This window comes from Cylas formicarius, unplaced genomic scaffold (genome assembly GCF_029955315.1).
Source record: "Cylas formicarius isolate icCylForm1 unplaced genomic scaffold, icCylForm1.1 PGA_scaffold_7__23_contigs__length_41026272, whole genome shotgun sequence".
NCBI lineage: Eukaryota > Metazoa > Arthropoda > Insecta > Coleoptera > Brentidae > Cylas > Cylas formicarius.
Genome location: NW_026844352.1, coordinates 36,430,799 through 36,455,515, shown reverse-complemented (window position 1 = coordinate 36,455,515; position 24,717 = coordinate 36,430,799). Strand labels below are relative to the sequence as shown.

The 24,717-nt window shown below is 33.0% G+C and overlaps 1 protein-coding gene across 2 annotated transcripts in view; it reads left to right on the top strand.

Moving 5' to 3' along the window:
• The window catches only part of LOC132704780 (follicle-stimulating hormone receptor), a 147,869-nt gene that overhangs the window by 74,117 nt on the left and 49,035 nt on the right, over positions 1–24,717 (top strand). For both annotated transcript variants that reach the window (XM_060675021.1, XM_060675020.1), the window contains exon 3: positions 13,589–13,660. In XM_060675021.1, coding sequence (XP_060531004.1) covers positions 13,589–13,660 — 72 coding nt within the window. The remainder of the gene's footprint in view (positions 1–13,588; positions 13,661–24,717) is intronic.

Here is a 24,717-nt window from a genome sequence, read left to right as displayed (position 1 = left end):
AATGAAACAAAAGCCATTCGGATTGAAGGTCGCGTCTGGCAACGCGCGACGCTGTCGGAATCCGGACGGCGGTTATTATCGAAACTTACGACAAAAGAAGCCCGGAAAAGCGCAACCCTTCCGGAAATAATAATTTTCCGAGCACATTTAACTTCATGGCTTATTATTCTTAAAAATTTCCGTTGCGAATGTAATTCGGTCTGGACGCTTTGCATATCAATGGTCGCCCGTGGATTTTTATTGTAAAATGTGACCTCCGTCGTGGGACAAAGTATGTAAGCCATCTTTACGGGCGGGGTTATACCTTGTGATCTGTTTCAATTGGATAGATCCTCGGTTTTTTTATTCGTGAAAGGATGTAATAAATTGCCTTTATTATTGTATATTGTTATATACAGTAGAGAAGAGGCGAAGTCCAGCAAAATATACTCCACTTAACCTCTTAAATGTTTAAATTGAAAACTAAATAGGTAGTTATAATTACATTGAGAAATTAAATATAGTATAAGAGATAAATGTAATATGGAACAATAAAAAGTTTTTAGAAGTAAAAATAATTGGAAAATCAAATTTTTTGTGAAGTTATCAGTTTCAACCTGAAATATTTTTTAAAGAATTTAATTGAATGTGTTAATTGAAACCGTAATTAGACTCGTAAGTCGGCCGGATTGGATGTGCTAATAATTTAGAAAACCATAGACGCCAAAAAGTACTTGAAAGTACTATCAATTTGTAGCCAGTTGAGTTCCTGCATTTTGTGAGAAGTCCTATCAAATTTACGCAAGCCGAAAATAAATCTGCACCAGCTGATTTGAATTTTTGGTAATAGAGGACTAAACCATAGTTCATAACCGAAAGGATAAATGATTGAGCTAAAAGTTTCCGTAAAATGAAATTATGGCTATATAAATTGCGCCAAAACTAACCGACAAGGATACATATTCCACCAATCTAAGTCTACAATCAAATATAACACCAAGGTTTTTATTACAATTTACAATTTTCAAACGTTCACCGTTAATTAATAAAGACATTTGGGATACTTGTTCAATGTTAGTTTTAAGTTGAAGATTGTGCATAAAAGAATATAGAAATACGTTATGCAAATCCAAATGATATATATTGAAGCAATGTCAAATAATTTAGTATCAAAGGAGTAAAATAGCTGAGTGTCATCAGCAAATGAATGCAAATTCAAATATTCGATGGATGTATAAATATCAGAAATATGAATTAAGGGCCAAGGACAGAACTTTGCGGTACACATGGTGAAACTCAATTTGATGCACATTTATGGTCAAGTCGATCAAAGGCTTTAGAGTAATCTAAAGAACTAATAATCGTTGATGTATAAAAGTAGACTAATAGTACTAAAACTTTTACGAAATCCAAATTGACTGTTAGTGACAATATGATTAGAAATAACATAATCATAAATGTGTGTACATTTATGATTGATGAATGGTGTGATCAAAGCAAACTTCCAAATACTAGGAAAATAACCTACTTCCAAACAACAATTTATAATATGTGTAACGTATGGCGCGGTAATATGGAGGGTCATCTGAAACATTCTAGCAGGAACACAAACAACACCAGCAGAATTTGACTTAAAGTGTTTGAAATAATGACTTTAGTTGAGTCAATAGTTGCGAGTTTAAATTCAAATGATATATTCGAGTTGAACCTGCGATTTTTATAGAAAAAAGTGATTTCGGGGATATTTCCAAAGTCGGTCGATTACAAGTTTTAAACATATTTAAAGTTTTCCATATCTGTTTACAATTGTAAGACAAATATGTCGTTTTTGTTTATTTATTTATAAGCAATGTAGTCGGCGATAAATTTGGATATTTTATATTTCGACAATAGACTATCTATCATTTTCATCATTTCACAAATAGTATGTGTTAACCAAGGAGCATAGGTTTTGGTGACCTTACAAACGACAAAAGGAGCATGTTTATCAAACAATAAAGTTAAGAGTAAATTGAACACATCTATTTTCTGATCAGTTTTCGTGAATAATGAGATGCCAAGGGATACCTACAAGATCCTGTTGGAAAGAGCCGTTATTGAAATTTCGGAAACATCGATATTGTCGAAGCAATGGCGATTGACGGAAGGCTGCAAATTTGATTTGACAGAAAACTGCGAGATGATCAGAAAAATTATGACGCAAAACTCTAGAAGAAGTAGTAATATTATTTTGGTTAGGGTAGATTACGTCCAACAAGGTTTGACAATTCTGAGTTAAACGGGTGGGTTCAGAAATTAATAGAGAAAAATAAAAAAAAATCATTATTATGTAAGTGATATGAGCAGGTTGGACTGTTAGCGCTGTGGTCTGCATTTAAGTTCGTTTTGTGTTTACTGTTAAATTGTTTACAACTATGAGGTGGACATATATTTTTCTCGTGGCGTCCCGAACACTTACGGCAGACAAAAGCAGAACTGCAGCAATCCTTTTTGCAATGACCAATCTTGAAACATTTAAAACACCAAAATGCTCATTAATACTACATTTAGACACGATATGACGGAAGACCGAAGGACAACATTCCATTACGACGTTAAAATTGATCATTTTGGCAACAAAGTCACCACCTTCGAGCGAAACAGACTCGACATTGTAGATTGGATTTAGTTTTTTAGATTCTCCTATATCGTAAAATTTTTCTGTGTAGGGCATATTTAAACTTATCAACCCATTCATTATCTTCAGAATTTATCAACAACCCACTCCTAACTAATTTTGTTTTAATGACATTGGCATTTAGGGATGCAGGATCAATTTTCGAATTAATTAATGTTATCAGAGTAAATTTTTGCGTTTTTTCCTGTCGCTATAAAAACACGATTAGATTTACTTTCAACATCACCGGTTTATATATAGATTTTAACAATTTATTAATATATTCCAATTCCGAAACATATTTGTTAAGGATTTCCTTCTCTCGACACTCAATCTCTCAATAGTACGGCTTTGTTTGTTCTTATCAACAACTTAAATAAATATATCTGGAAATGGACTCGAAGCATTTGACGTGAAGAACTACGCCACAAGAGAGATTAACACAACGAACTTCATTTGCAGAATTAACATTTATCAGGAGCTAGTTAATGCATTGTGATCCCCGATTTTTTATTTATTTATTTATTTTCTGGTTTTGCAATCGTTTACAAAAAGTCAGCGGCGCACATTGGTTTGTCCAAAAAAAATGTTCCTCATCACGTTTTATGTAGTTATAGTTGTTTGATTTTATTTGGGGTTTTTATTAAATAGACTAACCATAAATTTTTAATAACAATTCTATATCTAGTTGTAAAACACAATAAAATATATACTGAAAATTAAGCATTCGAAATTTAACCACATACTTGAATAACGCTGAGTATATTATTAATCCACGATTTTTAAGTCCCATGAAACGAAACGCTGATGAATAGCCAACGTTTTAGGAAGACCAATGATTATTAAAGGAAAAAATCGGGATCCGCAGTTGAAGTTGAAGAAAATTCGTTCGTTCGCCTGAGGGCAATAACGTCGGTCGAATGAGACTGTTTTTCGAGACTAACGTCGGAAGTTTGTCAATTTTATAAGATGCGTTAGCCGGCACGATTATGTCTTGACATCTCCCGGTTTAAATCTGTTGATTTTTGTTACGAGTTTCCGGTTAAATTGGATTGCTTTTCGGTCCCGAACTTTGCGAATAGATATATCCGTTTATCAAACCCTGGCCTGTTTGAGGTATCCTTAGTAACCGCCTATTTTCTTTGACGCATAGGTATAAATCTAATTAAATGCACTTACAGCCAGGTGGTGTCACTTCACTTAGACTTGTTTCATTTTTCATTTTGCTCATCTCATACCCGAGAGAATTGCCGCTTTTATTAGACATCTCAAACCGTATTCATTACATCACAAAAGATGACAATTCACAGCGTGTAATTGGTTGCACACCCCTAGCACAATATTTTCATATTTTCACTGGATCGTTGATCATAAATCTAACCTCGACTTCTCAATAACAATTAGCTGGCAAAATTAAAATAGATATCTGAATTACGAGTATAGAAAGACTTCTATGTCATTAAACAAAATTTGTTCTCTGGAAAAATCAATTTTTACAATTTTCTAGAACATTGTGTTTGACCGACTGGAATATCTAGAAAAAAATAGGATTTACAGATAACAGATAGAACAAATATTCATTAGAACAGGCGATGATAGCGATAGTGATACTGTAATATTATGTGAATAATTTTAAGTTATTTAAGTAGGTAATAAAAACAATTTGTAATTTTATTTTAGATAAATAAATAATGTTTAGTATCTTTCCTAACAAAACCCCAAATAATTAAATTTTAAGCAAAGTACAGACCTGTTCGGCCATATTTCATTCTTACAGCTTGCCCTGGTCTTTCCTTAATTCCTATCAGTAAGTCACTTTCTTATATCTATGAACAGACTTTACCCGCGAAACTATGCAAAATTGCACGCCAAATTATAGCGCGCGCAATAAAAAGCGGTTGAGCGACAGCTATAAAAAATCTTTATCCGTGTCTTTCGAAGAATATATAGATTCGAGATACAAGCGAAAGTGAAAAGTCGTTTCTCGCATTGTCTCGGCTGCCTTTAAACGAAATTGTGTTGATTTTAATGCCAACCGCGATTATTAAACGAGTTTTCAAGGTGAATCGAAGAAATTAAGTACCATACAGAAGCGATCGAGAAGTCCTTTTACACAAAGTATCGCTAATAACGCGGTATTAACGAATAAAATTCGGTCACCGGTAATAGCGATGCTTGATGGCGCGTGATTTGGGTGCGATGGCGCCCGATTAAGCGACCGTCATTTGTTTTTTGTAAACAGTGAACTCGATCTACACTGGTGTCTTTGGCTTGTTCAATAGTTGTTATTTATAGAAAAAACATGCTTTTGTCGTCATATTTTTTCAACGTGGCGTGTAAGTATTTAAAGTAGTATTAAGCCCATAATAATCTAGAGCAAACCGTACGGTATCGGCTCAACGTGCATTGGAGATCGTTTGAAAATATATTTCAGGGTGTTTCACCGATTTATTTTTGAACTTGTCAGGCCCTAATTTTGGAAATCTTATCCTTTTCACCATCGGAGTTTTTTATAGGACATTCTATTAATTACTTCGAATACACTGCTCCTGGTAATCGTAGTCAATGTAGGGGAGCTTTCATTTCCGTCCATACGTCGGCAGCATTTCCTGCTGATTGACGAGAAGTAGCCACATCGGCTGTGATCCTATAGCTGCGGTTTGTGCGCCATTCATTTTCCTTCTGATCATATAGTGCTTTTTGGTTCCCGAATATGGATAGCAACTCTTGGCCGCTTCTTACAAGTTTGGAAAAGGTGATTTCAGCCCTTCGATACTGCCTGGCTATCCGTATTGAAGTTTTTCTATGTAAGTTACCTTCCTACAAGCTTTCTTGCATGCACTTCCCCTTGGATAAGCACCAAGGCCAATATGTGAAGACCCCAAACCCTTCATTTGTTTTGGAATTATCTGTGAACCAACGCTGACCTTTCCCCAGTAGGTCAGTGTTTTTCCTTGCACACCTAAGTAGGTATGTGTAGGATATATCATTGACGAAAAAATTTTGAGTTCAACGAACCTTGGAAAAGTTATTGAGCGCGACGCTGGCTTATACTTCGTATCTGCCGATAAATTTAAATCGATCGGGAGTTGTTCGTTCCTCCATTTAGTCGTTGGGGTTTTTGAGGGGATGAAGATGCACAAGAAGAGAGACGCCGGCATCGAAATTCGGAAGGTCGGAGACCGCGCGCGTTCGTCCTTGAAAGCACAAAGGAGCGGGAGGGCCACTCGGAAAGCAGTGGAGGAGATGTTCGATGATAAATTACCCCCGGAATCCATCTTTTCTTGCCGTGCAGGAAAAGCATATTGAGGAAAATGTCAACTTATCGTGTGCGTCGGCAATTAGGTTGAATTATAAATGATGGAGGCCCGGCCCGGCGGTTCTCACCCGAAAAAATTAAACGATGCAAGTGTGACCCTCGCCGTCAAAAAAATGAGGGGCTTAGTTCAAACGGGAGAGGGTCGCACAAAGCGCTTTAATGCGGTCGGCTACTCAATGGGGGTGGGAGAGTCTTCCAGTGACGTCTTTATTGTCATTTGTCATCGAGGTGTCGGCATACGGAAGTAGACAACGAAGTCAATCATCGTTGGTTGCTAACAATAATTCAAAGTTAACCATCAGTTGACTCTCGCAATCAGTAAATCTTGCCATTAGGATTGTAAATCGAAAGAAAATCTTTCAAAAAGAATATCTTCGGAGGCGTAATTGATTGAGTTGCACAATGGAAGACGAATAGATGAAAATGAACTTGTTAAATTGTAAATTTTAGAAACTGACCGAATAAAGTACTCCAAAATTCAAATAACCATAGTATTGTATTCTTTTTAATCTAAAACTACCAAAATAATCATCGTATATACGTATATATCTGATGATATTTGATTTGCGATATATTCGTATTTCTATGTACCCATTATTTACTATAATGGTTCTCGTATTATCCAAATTGCCGTATAAATGTGATGCCAGTGCCACTTAAATGCGAATACATCGTTATGATCGCTACGAAAATGTCCGACATATACGAAACTATTCGCGTCTTGGAGAGTCTAACAGGCAGAGCTATAGATTAAATCGCACTTATCTTGGAAATCGTATTTCGTTTGAGATTATCTGCATGTGGGTTCTTGGATTGCGTACAAACTTTGTGTTTATTGCGTTTGTTTCGCATTTCAATAAATATTGTCCGGTTTGACTGAGGGTCGGTTTCTAACTCGTTAAGTTACAAGCATAAAAAGTAAACAAATATTTTTCACGAGGTTTATATATTTTATATAATTTAAAGATTTTAGTCTCTTTGTCTACTAAAAAAAAGATTGACCAAAATTTTAGATATTCCATAATAATAAAAGAGACATCACCCTTAACTTCAAAATCAAACGACGGGTAGTCGTTTTGAACTTCAGAATATAAATGCATTACGCACGCCGATGACCGCTCAGAGTGGGATCTTCAAAATTCTAGTCGAATGTGAATGCCGAAATGTATGCTTTTGCGATTTCACAAATACATAATTTTTCCATTCCGCGTTGCGAGTGTACATTTTACCTGTCACCCGCACTGTATACGTATCGAAACGCGACTCGATGTTGCCAAGCCATTTAACGATTTCCCGAAGTTTATGATCGATTCGCCTACACTTTATGAATGACTTGTTGGGTCTCTCCTGTGGCTTAATGTCTTTCGTACAAAGCGGAATGGAGTTCCTTGCACCATCTCCGGTCTAGTCGAAAGATTAAATCGTTAACTACGAAGCAAACTTTAATTGCTCGCGGCAGTCGTTCACGGCACGATCCGGTAATCCTCCGGGAAGGTTTAGCTTTCTATAATGTCGCCGAGCAGATTCATAAAATCGCATTTAAAACCGCAATTAAGAGTCAAACGAACTGTCGACCATACAACAGTGTTTAGGAATAGAAGCGAAATGTTAGCAAACGTGCACGCAATCTGGCTCTTTTACGTACTTCTTAAATTTAGTTATATCCATTTATTTATTGGGCAATCAGTTTTTCTGAGAGCCGGTTGATTTTTAAAAGATGTTTTATAATTAAAAAGGACCGTTCAGAAAACCGTTATTTTATGTAATCCACAAAAAGATATCTTAATGGCACCCATTTTGAAGCATACGTCTATTACATAAAGGTAACAACCTGTTTATAAAATAAAAATCCACTATATAAACCCCTAAATCTTATTAGAAGAGAAACTGAATTAATAAAAATTTAAGGCTAGGCTTGCTTTTCGTACCGCAGATGCGACTGTACACTAATTTACCACCGCAACAGTTGCGACTGTTTCCTAGATCCGTTTTTATCCATCAGACATCAAGACCAAGTCAGTCTCGGATTATCAATTACGGCATTTGTTAAAATTCCTACACGTCGTCGCCTATCGGTATTCTCGCATGGGCGATGAAACCAGAGCTTGTCCCGTTTATGTCGAACAAAGTGCTCGTTGTCGTTTGATCAGTAGAACGCGACAGCGGAATTGTTGTTGACTTATGAGGGAGAGGCCGCCAGTGAGTTGGGCCATCGTTTTTTTCTATTTCAATTGTTTTGGTTTTGTATTTTAATTTTATGTGGAGGGGTTAAGAAGGATAAATAGACTAAGAAATACACAAGTTGTAGAGTTCGCTTGTTTTGTGTGGGTCTGTCAGTTTTGAATTCAGAAAATTATAAATAATTTTTTCTCGAAAACGAGTAAAGTACTAATTACAGAAATTATGTTTGTTTTTTATAAAGACTAGAGGGTATTTTAAATCCTACGGGTATAGGTATCAAAGAATTTGTTGTTTTTTACTCTAATATGCGTGTGTTCTTGTATTTTTAACCCCTTAAAAGTTATCCACACAGTCTCATTGAAAACGTGGCGACTATGTATACCAGGAAAACTACAAGTCGTAACAAAAACAGTAAACATTGAAAAGCTCCTACAAAATGGTATAAACATAAAAAATACATACATTAAGAACATGATAATAGAAGGAGTTGATTGATAAATTAAAACTGATTTAGCTACATGCACAGCATATGCTGATGTTTAAATTTGTCCCCACGTTAGTAAAACACGCGTTTATTTCTTTAACACAACCCGTATATATAGTTTTATCTCCCCTTAATCTATTTGGGTAATTAATGTGGATTTTCCGGATATTTGGGCGCGTTACAATTCTATTTCATAATTTTCGAGATGCGGGAACCATTGCCAAACCTGCTCCGGTTGAAAAATCTGTTCCGGCTTTCGCTGGCTTGTATATTTATTTATATTTACGCATCCACATATTCGCGACGATTATTCACAGACGGCTCGTGTCTTATTGTTTCGTGTGTGCCAGTGTAAAACAAGAAGGTGCCAACAGGCAAACATGTGTAAACATAAATAATTGTAAAATCGGGCGGAAATAAAACAACCTGCCAAAAAATCGCGTTCATTTATTGGGGACCCACGGCGTTTCCGTTTTATATGGCTGCTGAACATAAAGCTCTACAGGATCGTCAGGCAGCAGTAAGACTGCAAATAAGTTATCTTGACAACGTTAATAAAATGATTTTAAGTCTCAAAAATGCTTAATCGGAGGAATGAAATGAATGATTTAGGTGTTCTCTTTGAGGCTACCATCAAATTTACTCTCACGTTATTCACAAAACTGTAAAACCTACTGTAATGCAAGGTATGCTGGATTGCTGTGAGATAAGATCTCTCTTTGATAGATGATGAAAAAACCGTTGGTGAAATTTGTATAATATATCTTAAACAATTTTAAATATAGGGGCTCCAACCAAATTGAGTATATCTATTTAATGTACCAAATATTAACTTAAGAAAATAATAGTTAATCTTTTCTTGATAAGCCACGTAATTTAATGGTTTTATGCCTGTTGCAATTAAAGGTGAAACCTAATCAATTCATAGTATATTATGGTATAAACGGTATTTGAGTCACGAGTTCATTTACCACGAGCGGAGCGACTGTTTAGTACACGAGTGACTTAAAAAGTTTACCAAGCAAAACTAACTAGTTAAAATGATACTTCTCGCACGATAGATCGAAGAGAGAGAGTAGAAAATTGCTTTTTTTAAATAAGGTAGGTGTATATTTTATATTTATTTATTTATTTATTTATTTATTACAAAGGTGCCCTAACATGAAGAACTAACTTCACAATTTACAAGGACACACTAACAATTATACCATTATTTAATTAACAAAGTAAAACTTATAAGTAGGTACCTACCTATATCTACGATAAGCAGAAGATAAAAATAATAATAATAATAATAATAATAACAATCAAACTTACCAAACTAAACCAAAACTAACACTGTATATTAAGTGCGTGAATTACAAAAAACAAATGTGAAAAAATAAGGAAAGCAAATCAAAAATTAAAATAAATTTATAGAAAAACCCTAATTGCTTGATTTCGAAACGAATTAAGTGATAACGCAAAGATGTCAACGTGCGAAAAATAATTATTGTAATGTCTATGTAAAAGAGATATTGGGGAATTGTTACCTAAGTTTGTATTAAATCTAGGCACGTAAAATAATGAAGGAGTTCTTGTTATAACGACTCTGGCATTGAAGGATAGTTTTTCCAACAGTAAAGGACAGTCAATCCTATTATTAATAATATTATGCAAAAATATGTGCTTCTGATTCGAACTTTTTCGCGACTGCAATAAAAACACCCCCACCACCTTTTTTGTTTGATCTAAGTAGATCTCGATCCAACCTAAAAACTTCGTAATAATTTGTATCAATGAACTCAGAGTCAAAAATATTATTATTGAGCCAAGACTCAGTAACACAGAAAACATCCGCTTGATCACTTAATGTAGATAAATAAAACTCTTGCAATTTTCTTCTCATCCCACCCACATTCTGATATTTAATTTTAAACGCCATTGATAAAAAAAAAACTAGAAAAAACACTATATTAAATTTACGTTAAAATTTCACACACAAGGTCATTTCAGCATGTTTTCAGATAATATTTGTATCACTTTATCCTTATGGTTCAAGTATATTTTGCAGTCAAAAGTCCAGCACTTGGCTCCTGGATTGTTTCTGCAAAAATCGCGGGTTTTCTTGAATAACCCTTTATTTTCAAATGTCAGCTGCTCATTGATGTATATAGCCGAATCATTTCGGGATAATCCTGTTTCATTTAATTTAAGACCTTTCTTTTTCCGGATAGCAGCAATGACAGCATCTTTATCATTTTTGGATTTCATAGTAACAATTATAGAACGCGGAGTCCTGTTATCAGCATTCAGATGGGCAACCCTCCTGTAAGATTGAAAGGTATCCTTTTCGGTACCAAGAGCACCAAAGACTGAGTTAATTACCATACGTAGATCATTTCCGCACTTTCACTTTCATTCATTCTTGCTTGCTGCTGCAGAATATTAACGGATGTTTTCAATTCACATACTTGTTTATTTAGATCTGTTACCTTTGACTCAATCTTTGGCATCTCCTTGACTGAATTTTCCATTTCAATCATCTTTTTATTGAAGTCGTCGATCTTCCCTCCAAGGAACTCAATCGAGACCTGTAGATTTGTTTGGGTGGATCTAAGGTCACCAATATTGGACTGCATAACATCGAACTTGTTATTCATTTCCACCAGCAACTTTTTTATAGTATTGTCGGATTCTGTGTTATCACCGGACAAGCATTGATTACACCGGTGAGAAAATCCCTGAAGTTTAAGTACTTCAGTTGGGTAGGGAGACTCCAAACAGGTATTATGATATTGTTGTTTACAAACAAAACATTCTACGGTCACAGCTGACCGGCCTAATCGCATTTCACATATCTCACAGTTCAATGTCATGTCGACGAGCTCGGATATCGCACAAAAAAAAAACGGCAGCAAAAAAACTAAAAAGTACGAGATTTAAATTTATCTACTATCTCTGGTTGTTTATACACGTTTTTTGTAAAATTACTAATGATAATGAACTAGGATTCACTTGAAACTAATCCACTAAAGTTCCGCGTAATTTTCTATACTTTAAACCACTGTTTTAACCATTTTATACGGAGCGATAGATAAACGTGTTTTACTTTGACGTGTCTGAGCGCGTTATCCGTTATCCGTTAAATAACATCAAATAACGAAACTCGAATACCTGTCCCTGCGAATTGAATCATTGGGATCCCGAAAACTATAGGAAATATTCAGCGTAACTCAAACAATGGAAATTGTCTTTGATATTTCCGAAATAATAACGAAAAAACTAAAATTCCTTTTTTTGGAGTTTATTCTTTCGGCGAGCTTATTTTCAAATTTACAAAAATCCTAAAAACGCATTGTCATGGAAAATTTGTGAGTGCCCCTTTTGCTAAAGTCAAAAATGTATTACAATCTTTGCGATTATCATCTACAGTAGTCGTAAATGAAATAAACAAATACATAAAATAGCCATTTGCTTTCCCCAAATCTAAGTGTGCCGCTCCAAGTAGCTATGAGAGAGCTACGAAACGCGGAAGTATTAGGAACCGAATTTTTGATAAATTCGGCGCTAAAAATATCGGCGTTTTATTTTTATGTTATAATCTTTGAGTTACGAGCTAGCGCGCCAGATTTAATGCGGCAACGCGAGGATCCTATATCGACGATGTTATTTGCACCGCATATTTTTCCAACGGGACAAACGAGATCGAAATTCGACCCCATAAATACTTGACGATCGTTAGATAGACGAGACATGACAGTCTACGACTCACGGTCGCTCAAAGTGTGCTTCGAATCAAACCCTCCGTTTGTTTTGTAATGATCTAATTGAACACGCAATTTAATGGCCAATTGCAACGTTGCAAATATTTATATCGTGTATATTTTACCATGGACCACGGTCGTCCGCAAAAAGGTTTTATATTTTTAAAATTTCGTAAATTAAAATATCTGAATGCTACTTATAAACAAATTTTAATATAAGAATTAAAAACATACTTAATGCAATAACTACACACACACACACACAGAAATTTGAAAAAGCTTAAAACATTTTTTTTTAATAATTATTAAGATGTTAATGTACCTCACGCAATCACTTATACAAAGTGTCTGGATATCAAACCCACCGTTTGTTTTCTAACGCAATTTAAAATATCGTGTATATTTTACAGTGTAATACGGTCGCCAGTAAAAAAATTGTTCTACTCCCGTCTGTAAAATGCCGTTTGCCGCACTTGTTGTGCATAATATGCTATTTTATCCTTATAGAAATAACTTTTCAAAAAGCTATTTGATAAAGCTTAAAATCTTTTAAAAAAATTAATTATGAAGATATTGTACACGTTCACGTATCAGGATATTCGACCGACAAAGCTTGACAGTTAGGCGTCCAACCTTAAAGTTCCTAATTTTTACGATGGTTTCACAATTATTTTTGATTCTAATCAATTAATCCTCAATGAAACAACACGGCGATGTCAAACTACCACAGACCTGAGGTCCATATAAATTAGATACGGGAGAATTGTCCAATAGCGAAAACTCCAAATTCGTTTTTAGGCCTTGTTTTACAAATTATCGACATTTTTTTCGATTTTGGTGCTCAAGTTAAAACTATAAAATTCATGATAACTGATTAATAGCCGGGAGGGGGGGAGTAGGTAATTTCATTATCCTCGACCTCGCTGTCATAGTTCCGTCCTGCGTTTTGAACGGCGAATGGTTTTGATCGAAAATGGCCCTAAATAAACATCCGTCCCGATGAATACCGATAACCGTTCTACACGGGTTTTCGAACAATGGAGGACCTTTCAATTATAACCCCATTAATTTAATTGGCCGGGAGGGAAATCGTATTTTAACGTTGCAAAATCTCTGCCCAAAAAAAAAACAATAATTAACGGACAGCGTTCACTTCGTTGTGCAATAATAACGATTTATGTGGGGTTAGACTGCCAAATCAATCGATGCTTTTTTTATTGCAGAGATTTGGCGAGCAACAACATCACCAGACTGAAGGAGACTTCTCTGGCGTCCTTTCCACATCTGGAAGAACTGTAAGTATAGAGCTAGTCTACTATAGCTACTATAGAGTTGGTCAATGCGAAATTTTAAAATATTTGGTTCGGAATTTTTCCATTGTTGAGCTGTCGGTAAACTGTTTAATAAATAAAGTTGTAATGAGCGATCCGCCGCCTGTACTAGCAATAAAAAATACTATCTCGGGAGCATACGCCTGACCACAGAGCCTGCCTCACGAGAGAAAACTCGAACATTTCACACTCGTCGCGAAACGGCGCTGTCGAACTAAAAGCGAAACAGGGCTGAACAGAAAGCAGTGAGAGTCAGAGTAGACTCCGTTTTGCTCCGATGACAGATATCATTTAAATTGTTAGTAGTCTGTGCTTATTAAATAATAGTGTGCGAAGCAGTGTTTAGCTCTTAATTGTTTCGAAGGAATACATTAGGAGTGATTTACTTAAGTTCACTGTCTCATGCGAAGAACCCTAACAATTTTAGTTGTTTTAGAAACGTAATAATATATTAATCGAATACTAAATCTATCTTATCATAAAAAGTAAATAAGTAAAACTTTTCTTATACAAAAACATCTCGTTTAATTTTTGAGATGCTCGATTTTCCGTAGAAAGTTTATCACATTACACCCCGTCCAGCCATTTTTCATTTATTTTCCAATCAAGTGTTTCGTTTTCTAACACAATTTGAAATCTTATCGAAGTGTAACTCATATAGAACGGCGTTTGTTTTATAGGCACTCTAGCTCTAGCTTATGTCGATGTGTCACATCGAAATATATAGTTTGATAGTTCCCCGAACTTTTACGATCCTTCTTCTGCCCGACATCGTCAACATTTCCGATTTAGTTTATACCTTCATTTTGAATAGGTATTCATGGTTTCGTGCTTTTATATTTACCAAGAGTCATAAGGTTATTGATTGAGAAGATGAAACGGCAACTCTTCAATTAGCCAACTCAAATTCACCCAAACTGAGAAATTCTTAATCACTTATTATATGTTTATAATTTAATGAGTCAATGGACCTTTATTTCAGCTGTTTTGGTGAGATGAACACACAAATGCTATTGACGCCTCACTAGGCCCTTACACATATTTTTAGATTTACATTAAAACATTTTAATTACCTTGTAAAATACAAAAATATATTTACTATGTAATTAATCCTAGCAAGCTCGTCCGCTTTAATTTTGACTTTAATTTTGACGTCATACAAAGACGCAACTCGATTGGTTGTGACGTAGGTATGTGGACACAAGCAACCCATTGTATATATATATATATATATATATATATATATATATATATATATATATATATATATATATATATATATATATATATATATATATATATATATATATATATATTTTTTTTTTTTTTTTTTTCTTCAATTTCTCTTGGGTATTCGGTCTCTCGAAAACAATTATTGTGATTCTTCTAAATATTTATTAACGTTTCCATCGTAATTTCGATCTTTTTCCCTGTCTTTTGCGTTTTTAATAATTCCTTTTATCTTTTGTGTTTTTAATAATTTCCTTTGTCCTTTGCGTTTTTAATAATTTCCTCTGTCTTTAGCGTTTTTAATAATTTCCTCTGTCCTTTGCGTTTTTAATAATTTCGTTTGTCTTTTGCGTTTTTAATAATTTCCTCTGTCTTTTGCGTTTTTAATAATTTTCTCTGTCTTTTGCGTTTTTAATTATTTCCTCTGTCTTTTGCCTTTTTTAATAATTTCCTCTCTCCTTTGCGTTTTTAATAATTTCCTCTGTCCTTTGCGTTTTTAATAATTTCCTCTGTCTTTTGCGTTTTTAATAATTTCCTCTGCCTTTTGCGATTTTAATAATTTCCTCTGTCCTTTGCGTTTTTAATAATTTTCTCTGTCTTTTGCGTTTTTAATAATTTCCTCTGTCCTTTGCGTTTTTAATAATTTCCTCTGTCTTTAGCGTTTTTAATAATTTCCTCTGTCCTTTGCGTTTTTAATAATTTCGTTTGTCTTTTGCGTTTTTAATAATTTCCTCTGTCATTTGCGTTTTTAATAATTTTCTCTGTCTTTTGCGTTTTTAATAATTTCCTCTGTCTTTTGCCTTTTTTAATAATTTCCTCTCTCCTTTGCGTTTTTAATAATTTCCTCTGTCCTTTGCGTTTTTAATAATTTCCTCTGTCTTTTGCGTTTTTAATAATTTCCTCTGTCTTTTGCGTTTTTAATAATTTCCTCTGTCCTTTGCGTTTTTAATAATTTCCTCTGTCTTTTGCGTTTTTAATAATTTCCTCTGTCCTTTGCGTTTTTAATAATTTCCTCTGTCTTTTGCGTTTTTAATAATTTCCTCTGTCCTTTGCGTTTTAAATAATTTCCTCTGTCTTTTGCGTTTTTAATAATTTTCTCTGTCCTTTGCGTTTTTAATAATTTTCTCTGTCTTTTGCGTTTTTAATAATTTTCTCTGTCTTTTGCGTTTTTAATAATTTCCTGTCTATTGCGTTTTTAATAATTTCCTCTGTCCTTTGCGTTTTTAATAATTTCCTCTGTCTTTTGCGTTTTTAATAATTTCCTCTGTCTTTTGCGTTTTTAATAATTTCCTTAATAATTTCCTCTGTCCTTTGCGTTTTTAATAATTTCCTCCGTCTTTTGCGTTTTTAATAATTTCCTCTGTCCTTTGCGTTTTTAATAACTTCCTGTCTTTTGCGTTTTTAATAATTTCCTCTGTCCTTTGCGTTTTTAATAATTTCCTCTGTCCTTTGCGTTTTTAATAATTTCCTCTGTCCTTTGCGTTTTTAATAATTTCCTCTGTCCATTGCGTTTTTAATAATTTCCTCTGTCTTTTGCGTTTTTAATAATTTCCTCTGTCCTTTGCGTTTTTAATAATTTCTTCTGTCTTTTGCGTTTTTAATAATTTCCTCTGTCCTTTGCGTTTTTAATAATTTCCTCTGTCCTTTGCGTTTTTAATAATTTCCTCTGTCCTTTGCGTTTTTAATAATTTCCTCTGTCTTTTGCGTTTTTAATAATTTCCTCTGTCTTTTGCGTTTTTAATAATTTCGTCTGTCCTTTGCGTTTTTAATAATTTCCTCTATCCTTTGCGTTTTTAATAATTTCCTGTCTTTTGCGTTTTTAATAATTTCCTCTGTCCTTTGCGTTTTTAATAATTTCCTCTGTCCTTTGCGTTTTTAATAATTTCCTCTGTCTTTTGCGTTTTTAATTATTTCCTCTGTCTTTTGCCTTTTTTAATAATTTCCTCTCTCCTTTGCGTTTTTAATAATTTCCTCTGTCCTTTGCGTTTTTAATAATTTCCTCTGTCTTTTGCGTTTTTAATAATTTCCTCTGTCTTTTGCGATTTTAATAATTTCCTCTGTCCTTTGCGTTTTTAATAATTTTCTCTGTCTTTTGCGTTTTTAATAATTTCCTCTGTCCTTTGCGTTTTTAATAATTTCCTCTGTCTTTAGCGTTTTTAATAATTTCCTCTGTCCTTTGCGTTTTTAATAATTTCGTTTGTCTTTTGCGTTTTTAATAATTTCCTCTGTCATTTGCGTTTTTAATAATTTTCTCTGTCTTTTGCGTTTTTAATAATTTCCTCTGTCTTTTGCCTTTTTTAATAATTTCCTCTCTCCTTTGCGTTTTTAATAATTTCCTCTGTCCTTTGCGTTTTTAATAATTTCCTCTGTCTTTTGCGTTTTTAATAATTTCCTCTGTCTTTTGCGTTTTTAATAATTTCCTCTGTCCTTTGCGTTTTTAATAATTTCCTCTGTCTTTTGCGTTTTTAATAATTTCCTCTGTCCTTTGCGTTTTTAATAATTTCCTCTGTCTTTTGCGTTTTTAATAATTTCCTCTGTCCTTTGCGTTTTAAATAATTTCCTCTGTCTTTTGCGTTTTTAATAATTTTCTCTGTCCTTTGCGTTTTTAATAATTTTCTCTGTCTTTTGCGTTTTTAATAATTTTCTCTGTCTTTTGCGTTTTTAATAATTTCCTGTCTATTGCGTTTTTAATAATTTCCTCTGTCCTTTGCGTTTTTAATAATTTCCTCTGTCTTTTGCGTTTTTAATAATTTCCTCTGTCTTTTGCGTTTTTAATAATTTCCTTAATAATTTCCTCTGTCCTTTGCGTTTTTAATAATTTCCTCCGTCTTTTGCGTTTTTAATAATTTCCTCTGTCCTTTGCGTTTTTAATAACTTCCTGTCTTTTGCGTTTTTAATAATTTCCTCTGTCCTTTGCGTTTTTAATAATTTCCTCTGTCCTTTGCGTTTTTAATAATTTCCTCTGTCCTTTGCGTTTTTAATAATTTCCTCTGTCCATTGCGTTTTTAATAATTTCCTCTGTCTTTTGCGTTTTTAATAATTTCCTCTGTCCTTTGCGTTTTTAATAATTTCCTCTGTCCTTTGCGTTTTTAATAATTTCCTCTGTCCTTTGCGTTTTTAATAATTTCCTCTGTCTTTTGCGTTTTTAATAATTTCCTCTGTCCTTTGCGTTTTTAATAATTTCCTCTGTCCTTTGCGTTTTTAATAATTTCCTCTGTCCTTTGCGTTTTTAATAATTTCCTCTGTCTTTTGCGTTTTTAATAATTTCCTCTGTCCTTTTCGTTTTTAATAATTTCCTCTATCCTTTGCGTTTTTAATAATTTCCTGTCTTTTGCGTTTTTAATAATTTCCTCTGTCCTTTGCGTTTTTAATAATTTCCTCTGTCCTTTGCGTTTTTAATAATTTCCTCTGTCCTTTGCGTTTTTAATAATTTCCTCTGTCCATTGCGTTTTTAATAATTTCCTCTGTCTTTTGCGTTTTTAATAATTTCCTCTGTCCTTTGCGTTTTTAATAATTTCCTCTGTCCTTTGCGTTTTTAATAATTTCCTCTGTCCTTTGCGTTTTTAATAATTTCCTCTGTCTTTTGCGTTTTTAATAATTTCCTCTGTCCTTTGCGTTTTTAATAATTTCCTCTGTCCTTTGCGTTTTTAATAATTTCCTCTGTCCTTTGCGTTTTTAATAATTTCCTCTGTCTTTTGCGTTTTTAATAATTTCCTCTGTCCTTTGCGTTTTTAATAATTTCCTCTGTCTTTTGCGTTTTTAATAATTTCCTCTGTCCTTTGCGTTTTTAATAATTTCCTCTGTCTTTTGCGTTTTTAATAATTTCCTCTGTCTTTTGCGTTTTTTATAATTTCCTATGTCCTTTGCGTTTTTAATAATTTCCTCTGTCTTTTGCGTTTTTAATAATTTCCTCTGTCTTTTGCGTTTTTAATAATTTCCTCTGTCTTTTGCGTTTTTAATAATTTCCTCTGTCCTTTGCGTTTTTAATAATTTCCTCTGTCTTTTGCGTTTTTAATAATTTCCTCTGTCCTTTGCGTTTTTAATAATTTCCTCTGTCTTTTGCGTTTTTAATAATTTCCTCTGTCCTTTGCGTTTTTAATAATTTCCTCTGTCTTTTGCGTTTTTAATAATTTCCTCTGTCTTTTGCGTTTTTAATAATTTCCTCTGTCCTTTGCGTTTTTAATAATTTCCTCTGTCTTTTGCGTTTTTAATAATTTCCTCTGTCTTTTGCGTTTTTAATAATTTCCTCTGTCCTTTGGGTTTTTAATAATTTCCTCTGTCCTTTGCGTTTTTAATAATTTCCTCTGTCTTTTGCGTTTTTAATAATTTCCCCTGTCTTTTGCGTTTTTAATAATTTCCTCTGTCTTTTGCGTTTTTAATAATTTCCTCTGTCTTTTGCGTTTTTAATAATTTCCTCTGTCTTTTGCGTTTTTAATAATTTCCTCTGTCGTTTGCGTTTTTAATAATTTCCTCTGTCTTTTGCGTTTTTAATAATTTCCTCTGTCCTTTGCGTTTTAAATAGTTTCCTCTGTCTTTTGCGTTTTTAATAATTTCCTCTGTCCTTTGCGTTTTTAATAATTTCCTCTGTCCTTTGCGTTTTTAATAATTTCCTCTGTCTTTTGCGTTTTTAATAATTTCCTCTGTCCTTTGCGTTTTTAATAATTTCCTCTGTCTTTTGCGTTTTTAATAATTTCCTCTGTCCTTTGCGTTTTTAATAATTTCCTCTGTCCTTTGCGTTTTTAATAATTTCCTCTGTCCTTTGCGTTTTTAATAATTTCCTCTGTCCATTGCGTTTTTAATAATTTCCTCTGTCTTTTGCGTTTTTAATAATTTCCTCTGTCCTTTGCGTTTTTAATAATTTCCTCTGTCCTTTGCGTTTTTAATAATTTCCTCTGTCCTTTGCGTTTTTAATAATTTCCTCTGTCTTTTGCGTTTTTAATAATTTCCTCTGTCCTTTGCGTTTTTAATAATTTCCTCTGTCCTTTGCGTTTTTAATAATTTCCTTTGTCCTTTGCGTTTTTAATAATTTCCTCTGTCTTTTGCGTTTTTAATAATTTCCTCTGTCTTTTGCGTTTTTAATAATTTCCTCTGTCCTTTGCGTTTTTAATAATTTCCTCTGTCCTTTGCGTTTTTAATAATTTCCTTTGTCTTTTGCGTTTTTAATAATTTCCTCTGTTTTTTGCGTTTTTAATAATTTCCTTTGTCTTTTGCGTTTTTAATAATTTCCTCTGTCCTTTGCGTTTTTAATAATTTCCTCTGTCTTTTGCGTTTTTAATAATTTCCTCTGTCCTTTGCGTTTTTAATAATTTCCTCTGTCTTTTGCGTTTTTAATAATTTCCTCTATCCTTTGGGTTTTTAATAATTTCCTCTGTCCTTTACGTTTTTAATAATTTCCTCTGTCTTTTGCGTTTTTAATAATTTCCTCTGTCTTTTGCGTTTTTAATAATTTCCTCTGTCCTTTGCGTTTTTAATAATTTCCTCTGTCTTTTGCGTTTTTAATAATTTCCTCCTGTCCTTTGCGTTTTTAATAATTTCCTCTGTCTTTTGCGTTTTTAATAATTTCCTCTGTCCTTTGCGTTTTTAATAATTTCCTCTGTCCTTTGCGTTTTTAATAATTTCCTCTGTCTTTTGCGTTTTTAATAATTTCCTCTGTCCTTTGCGTTTTTAATAATTTCCTCTGTCTTTTGCTTTTTTAATAATTTCCTCTGTCCTTTGCGTTTTTAATAATTTCCTCTGTCTTTTGCGTTTTTAATAATTTCCTCTGTCCTTTGCGTTTTTAATAATTTCCTCTGTCCTTTGCGTTTTTAATAATTTCCTCTGTCCTTTGCGTTTTTAATAATTTCCTCTGTCCTTTGCGTTTTTAATAATTTCCTCTGTCTTTTGCGTTTTTAATAATTTCCTCTGTCCTTTGCGTTTTTAATAATTTCCTCTGTCCTTTGCGTTTTTAATAATTTCCTTTGTCCTTTGCGTTTTTAATAATTTCCTCTGTCTTTTGCGTTTTTAATAATTTCCTCTGTCTTTTGCGTTTTTAATAATTTCCTCTGTCCTTTGCGTTTTTAATAATTTCCTCCGTCCTTTGCGTTTTTAATAATTTCCTTTGTCTTTTGCGTTTTTAATAATTTCCTCTGTCCTTTGCGTTTTTAATAATTTCCTCTGTCTTTTGCGTTTTTAATAATTTCCTCTGTCCTTTGCGTTTTTAATAATTTCCTCTGTCTATTGCGTTTTTAATAATTTCCTCTGTCCTTTGCGTTTTTAATAATTTCCTCTGTCTTTTGCGTTTTTAATAATTTCCTCTATCCTTTGGGTTTTTAATAATTTCCTCTGTCCTTTACGTTTTCAATAATTTCCTCTGTCTTTTGCGTTTTTAATAATTTCCTCTGTCTTTTGCGTTTTTAATAATTTCCTCTGTCCTTTGCGTTTTTAATAATTTCCTCTGTCTTTTGCGTTTTTAATAATTTCCTCCTGTCCTTTGCGTTTTTAATAATTTCCTCTGTCTTTTGCGTTTTTAATAATTTCCTCTGTCCTTTGCGTTTTTAATAATTTCCTCTGTCCTTTGCGTTTTTAATAATTTCCTCTGTCTTTTGCGTTTTTAATAATTTCCTCTGTCCTTTGCGTTTTTAATAATTTCCTCTGTCTTTTGCTTTTTTAATAATTTCCTCTGTCCTTTGCGTTTTTAATAATTTCCTCTGTCTTTTGCGTTTTTAATAATTTCCTCTGTCCTTTGCGTTTTTAATAATTTCCTCTGTCCTTTGCGTTTTTAATAATTTCCTCTGTCCTTTGCGTTTTTAATAATTTCCTCTGTCCTTTGCGTTTTTAATAATTTCCTCTGTCTTTTGCGTTTTTAATAATTTCCTCTGTCCTTTGCGTTTTTAATAATTTCCTCTGTCCTTTGCGTTTTTAATAATTTCCTCTGTCTTTTGCGTTTTTAATAATTTCCTCTGTCCTTTGCGTTTTTAATAATTTCCTCTGTCTTTTGCGTTTTTAATAATTTCCTCTGTCCTTTGCGTTTTTAATAATTTCCTCTGTCTTTTGCGTTTTTAATCATTTCCTCTGTCTTTTGCGTTTTTAATAATTTCCTCTGTCTTTTGCGTTTTTAATAATTTCCTCTGTCTTTTGCGTTTTTTATAATTTCCTATGTCCTTTGCGTTTTTAATAATTTCCTCTGTCTTTTGCGTTTTTAATAATTTCCTCTGTCTTTTGCGTTTTTAATAATTTCCTCTGTCTTTTGCGTTTTTAATAATTTCCTCTGTCCTTTGCGTTTTTAATAATTTCCTCTGTCTTTTGCGTTTTTAATAATTTCCTCTGTCCTTTGCGTTTTTAATAATTTCCTCTGTCTTTTGCGTTTTTAATAATTTCCTCTGTCCTTTGCGTTTTTAATAATTTCCTCTGTCCTTTGCGTTTTTAATAATTTCCTCTGTCCTTTGCGTTTTTAATAATTTCCTCTGTCCTTTGCGTTTTTAATAATTTCCTCTGTCTTTTGCGTTTTTAATAATTTCCTCTGTCCTTTGCGTTTTTAATAATTTCCTCTGTCCTTTGCGTTTTTAATAATTTCCTCTGTCTTTTGCGTTTTTAATAATTTCCTCTGTCCTTTGCGTTTTTAATAATTTCCTCTGTCTTTTGCGTTTTTAATAATTTCCTCTGTCCTTTGCGTTTTTAATAATTTCCTCTGTCTTTTGCGTTTTTAATCATTTCCTCTGTCTTTTGCGTTTTTAATAATTTCCTCTGTCTTTTGCGTTTTTAATAATTTCCTCTGTCTTTTGCGTTTTTTATAATTTCCTATGTCCTTTGCGTTTTTAATAATTTCCTCTGTCTTTTGCGTTTTTAATAATTTCCTCTGTCTTTTGCGTTTTTAATAATTTCCTCTGTCTTTTGCGTTTTTAATAATTTCCTCTGTCCTTTGCGTTTTTAATAATTTCCTCTGTCTTTTGCGTTTTTAATAATTTCCTCTGTCCTTTGCGTTTTTAATAATTTCCTCTGACTTTTGCGTTTTTAATAATTTCCTCTGTCCTTTGCGTTTTTAATAATTTCCTCTGTCTTTTGCGTTTTTAATAATTTCCTCTGTCTTTTGCGTTTTTAATAATTTCCTCTGTCCTTTGCGTTTTTAATAATTTCCTCTGTCTTTTGCGTTTTTAATAATTTCCTCTGTCCTTTGCGTTTTTAATAATTTCCTCTGTCTTTTGCGTTTTTAATAATTTCCTCTGTCTTTTGCTTTTTTAATAATTTCCTCTGTCCTTTGCGTTTTTAATATTTTCCTCTGTCCTTTGCGTTTTTAATAATTTCCTCTGTCTTTTGCGTTTTTAATAATTTCCCCTGTCTTTTGCGTTTTTAATAATTTCCTCTGTCTTTTGCGTTTTTAATAATTTCCTCTGTCTTTTGCGTTTTTAATAATTTCCTCTGTCTTTTGCGTTTTTAATAATTTCCTCTGTCGTTGGCGTTTTTAATAATTTCCTCTGTCCTTTGCGTTTTTAATAGTTTCCTCTGTCTTTTGCGTTTTTAATAATTTCCTCTGTCCTTTGCGTTTTTAATAATTTCCTCTGTCCTTTGCGTTTTTAATAATTTCCTCTGTCTTTTGCGTTTTTAATAATTTCCTATGTCCTTTGCGTTTTTAATAATTTCCTCTGTCCTTTGCGTTTTTAATAATTTCCTCTGTCCTTTGCGTTTTTAATAATTTCCTCTGTCTTTTGCGTTTTTAATAATTTCCTCTGTCCTTTGCGTTTTTAATAATTTCCTTTGTCCTTTGCGTTTTTAATAATTTCCTCTGTCTTTTGCGTTTTTAATAATTTCCTCTGTCTTTTGCGTTTTTAATAATTTCCTCTGTCCTTTGCGTTTTTAATAATTTCCTCTGTCTTTTGCGTTTTTAATAATTTCCTCTGTCCTTTGCGTTTTTAATAATTTCCTCTGTCCTTTGCGTTTTTAATAATTTCCTCTGTCTTTTGCGTTTTTAATAATTTCCTCTGTCCTTTGCGTTTTTAATAATTTCCTCTGTCTTTTGCGTTTTTAATAATTTCCTCTGTCCTTTGCGTTTTTAATAATTTCCTCTGTCTTTTGCGTTTTTAATGATTTCCTCTGTCATTTGCGTTTTTAATAATTTCCTCTGTCCTTTGCGTTTTTAATAATTTCCTCTGTCTTTTGCGTTTTTAATAATTTCCTCTGTCTTTTGCGTTTTTAATAATTTCCTCTGTCTTTTGCGTTTTTAATAATTTCCTCTGCTTTTGCGTTTTTAAAAATTTCCTCTGTCCTTTGCGTTTTTAATAATTTCCTCTGTCTTTTGCGTTTTTACTTATTTCCTCTGTCCTTTGCGTTTTTAATAATTTCGTCTGTCTTTTGCGTTTTTAATAATTTCCTCTGTCTTTTGCGTTTTTAATAATTTCCTCTGTCTTTTGCGTTTTTAATAATTTCCTCTGTCTTTTGCGTATTTAATAATTTCCTCTGTCCTTTGCGTTTTTAATAATTTGCTCTGTCTTTTGCGTTTTTAATAATTTCCTCTGTCCTTTGCGTTTTTAATAATTTCCTCTGTCTTTTGCTTTTTTAATAATTTCCTCTGTCCTTTGCGTTTTTAATAATTTCCTCTGTCTTTTGCGTTTTTAATAATTTCCTCTGTCCTTTGCGTTTTTATTAATTTCCTCTGTCCTTTGCGTTTTTAATAATTTCCTCTGTCCTTTGCGTTTTTAATAATTTCCTCTGTCTTTTGCGTTTTTAATAATTTCCTCTGTCTTTTGCGTTTTTAATAATTTCCTCTGTCTTTTGCGTTTTTAATAATTTCCTCTGCTTTTGCGTTTTTAAAAATTTCC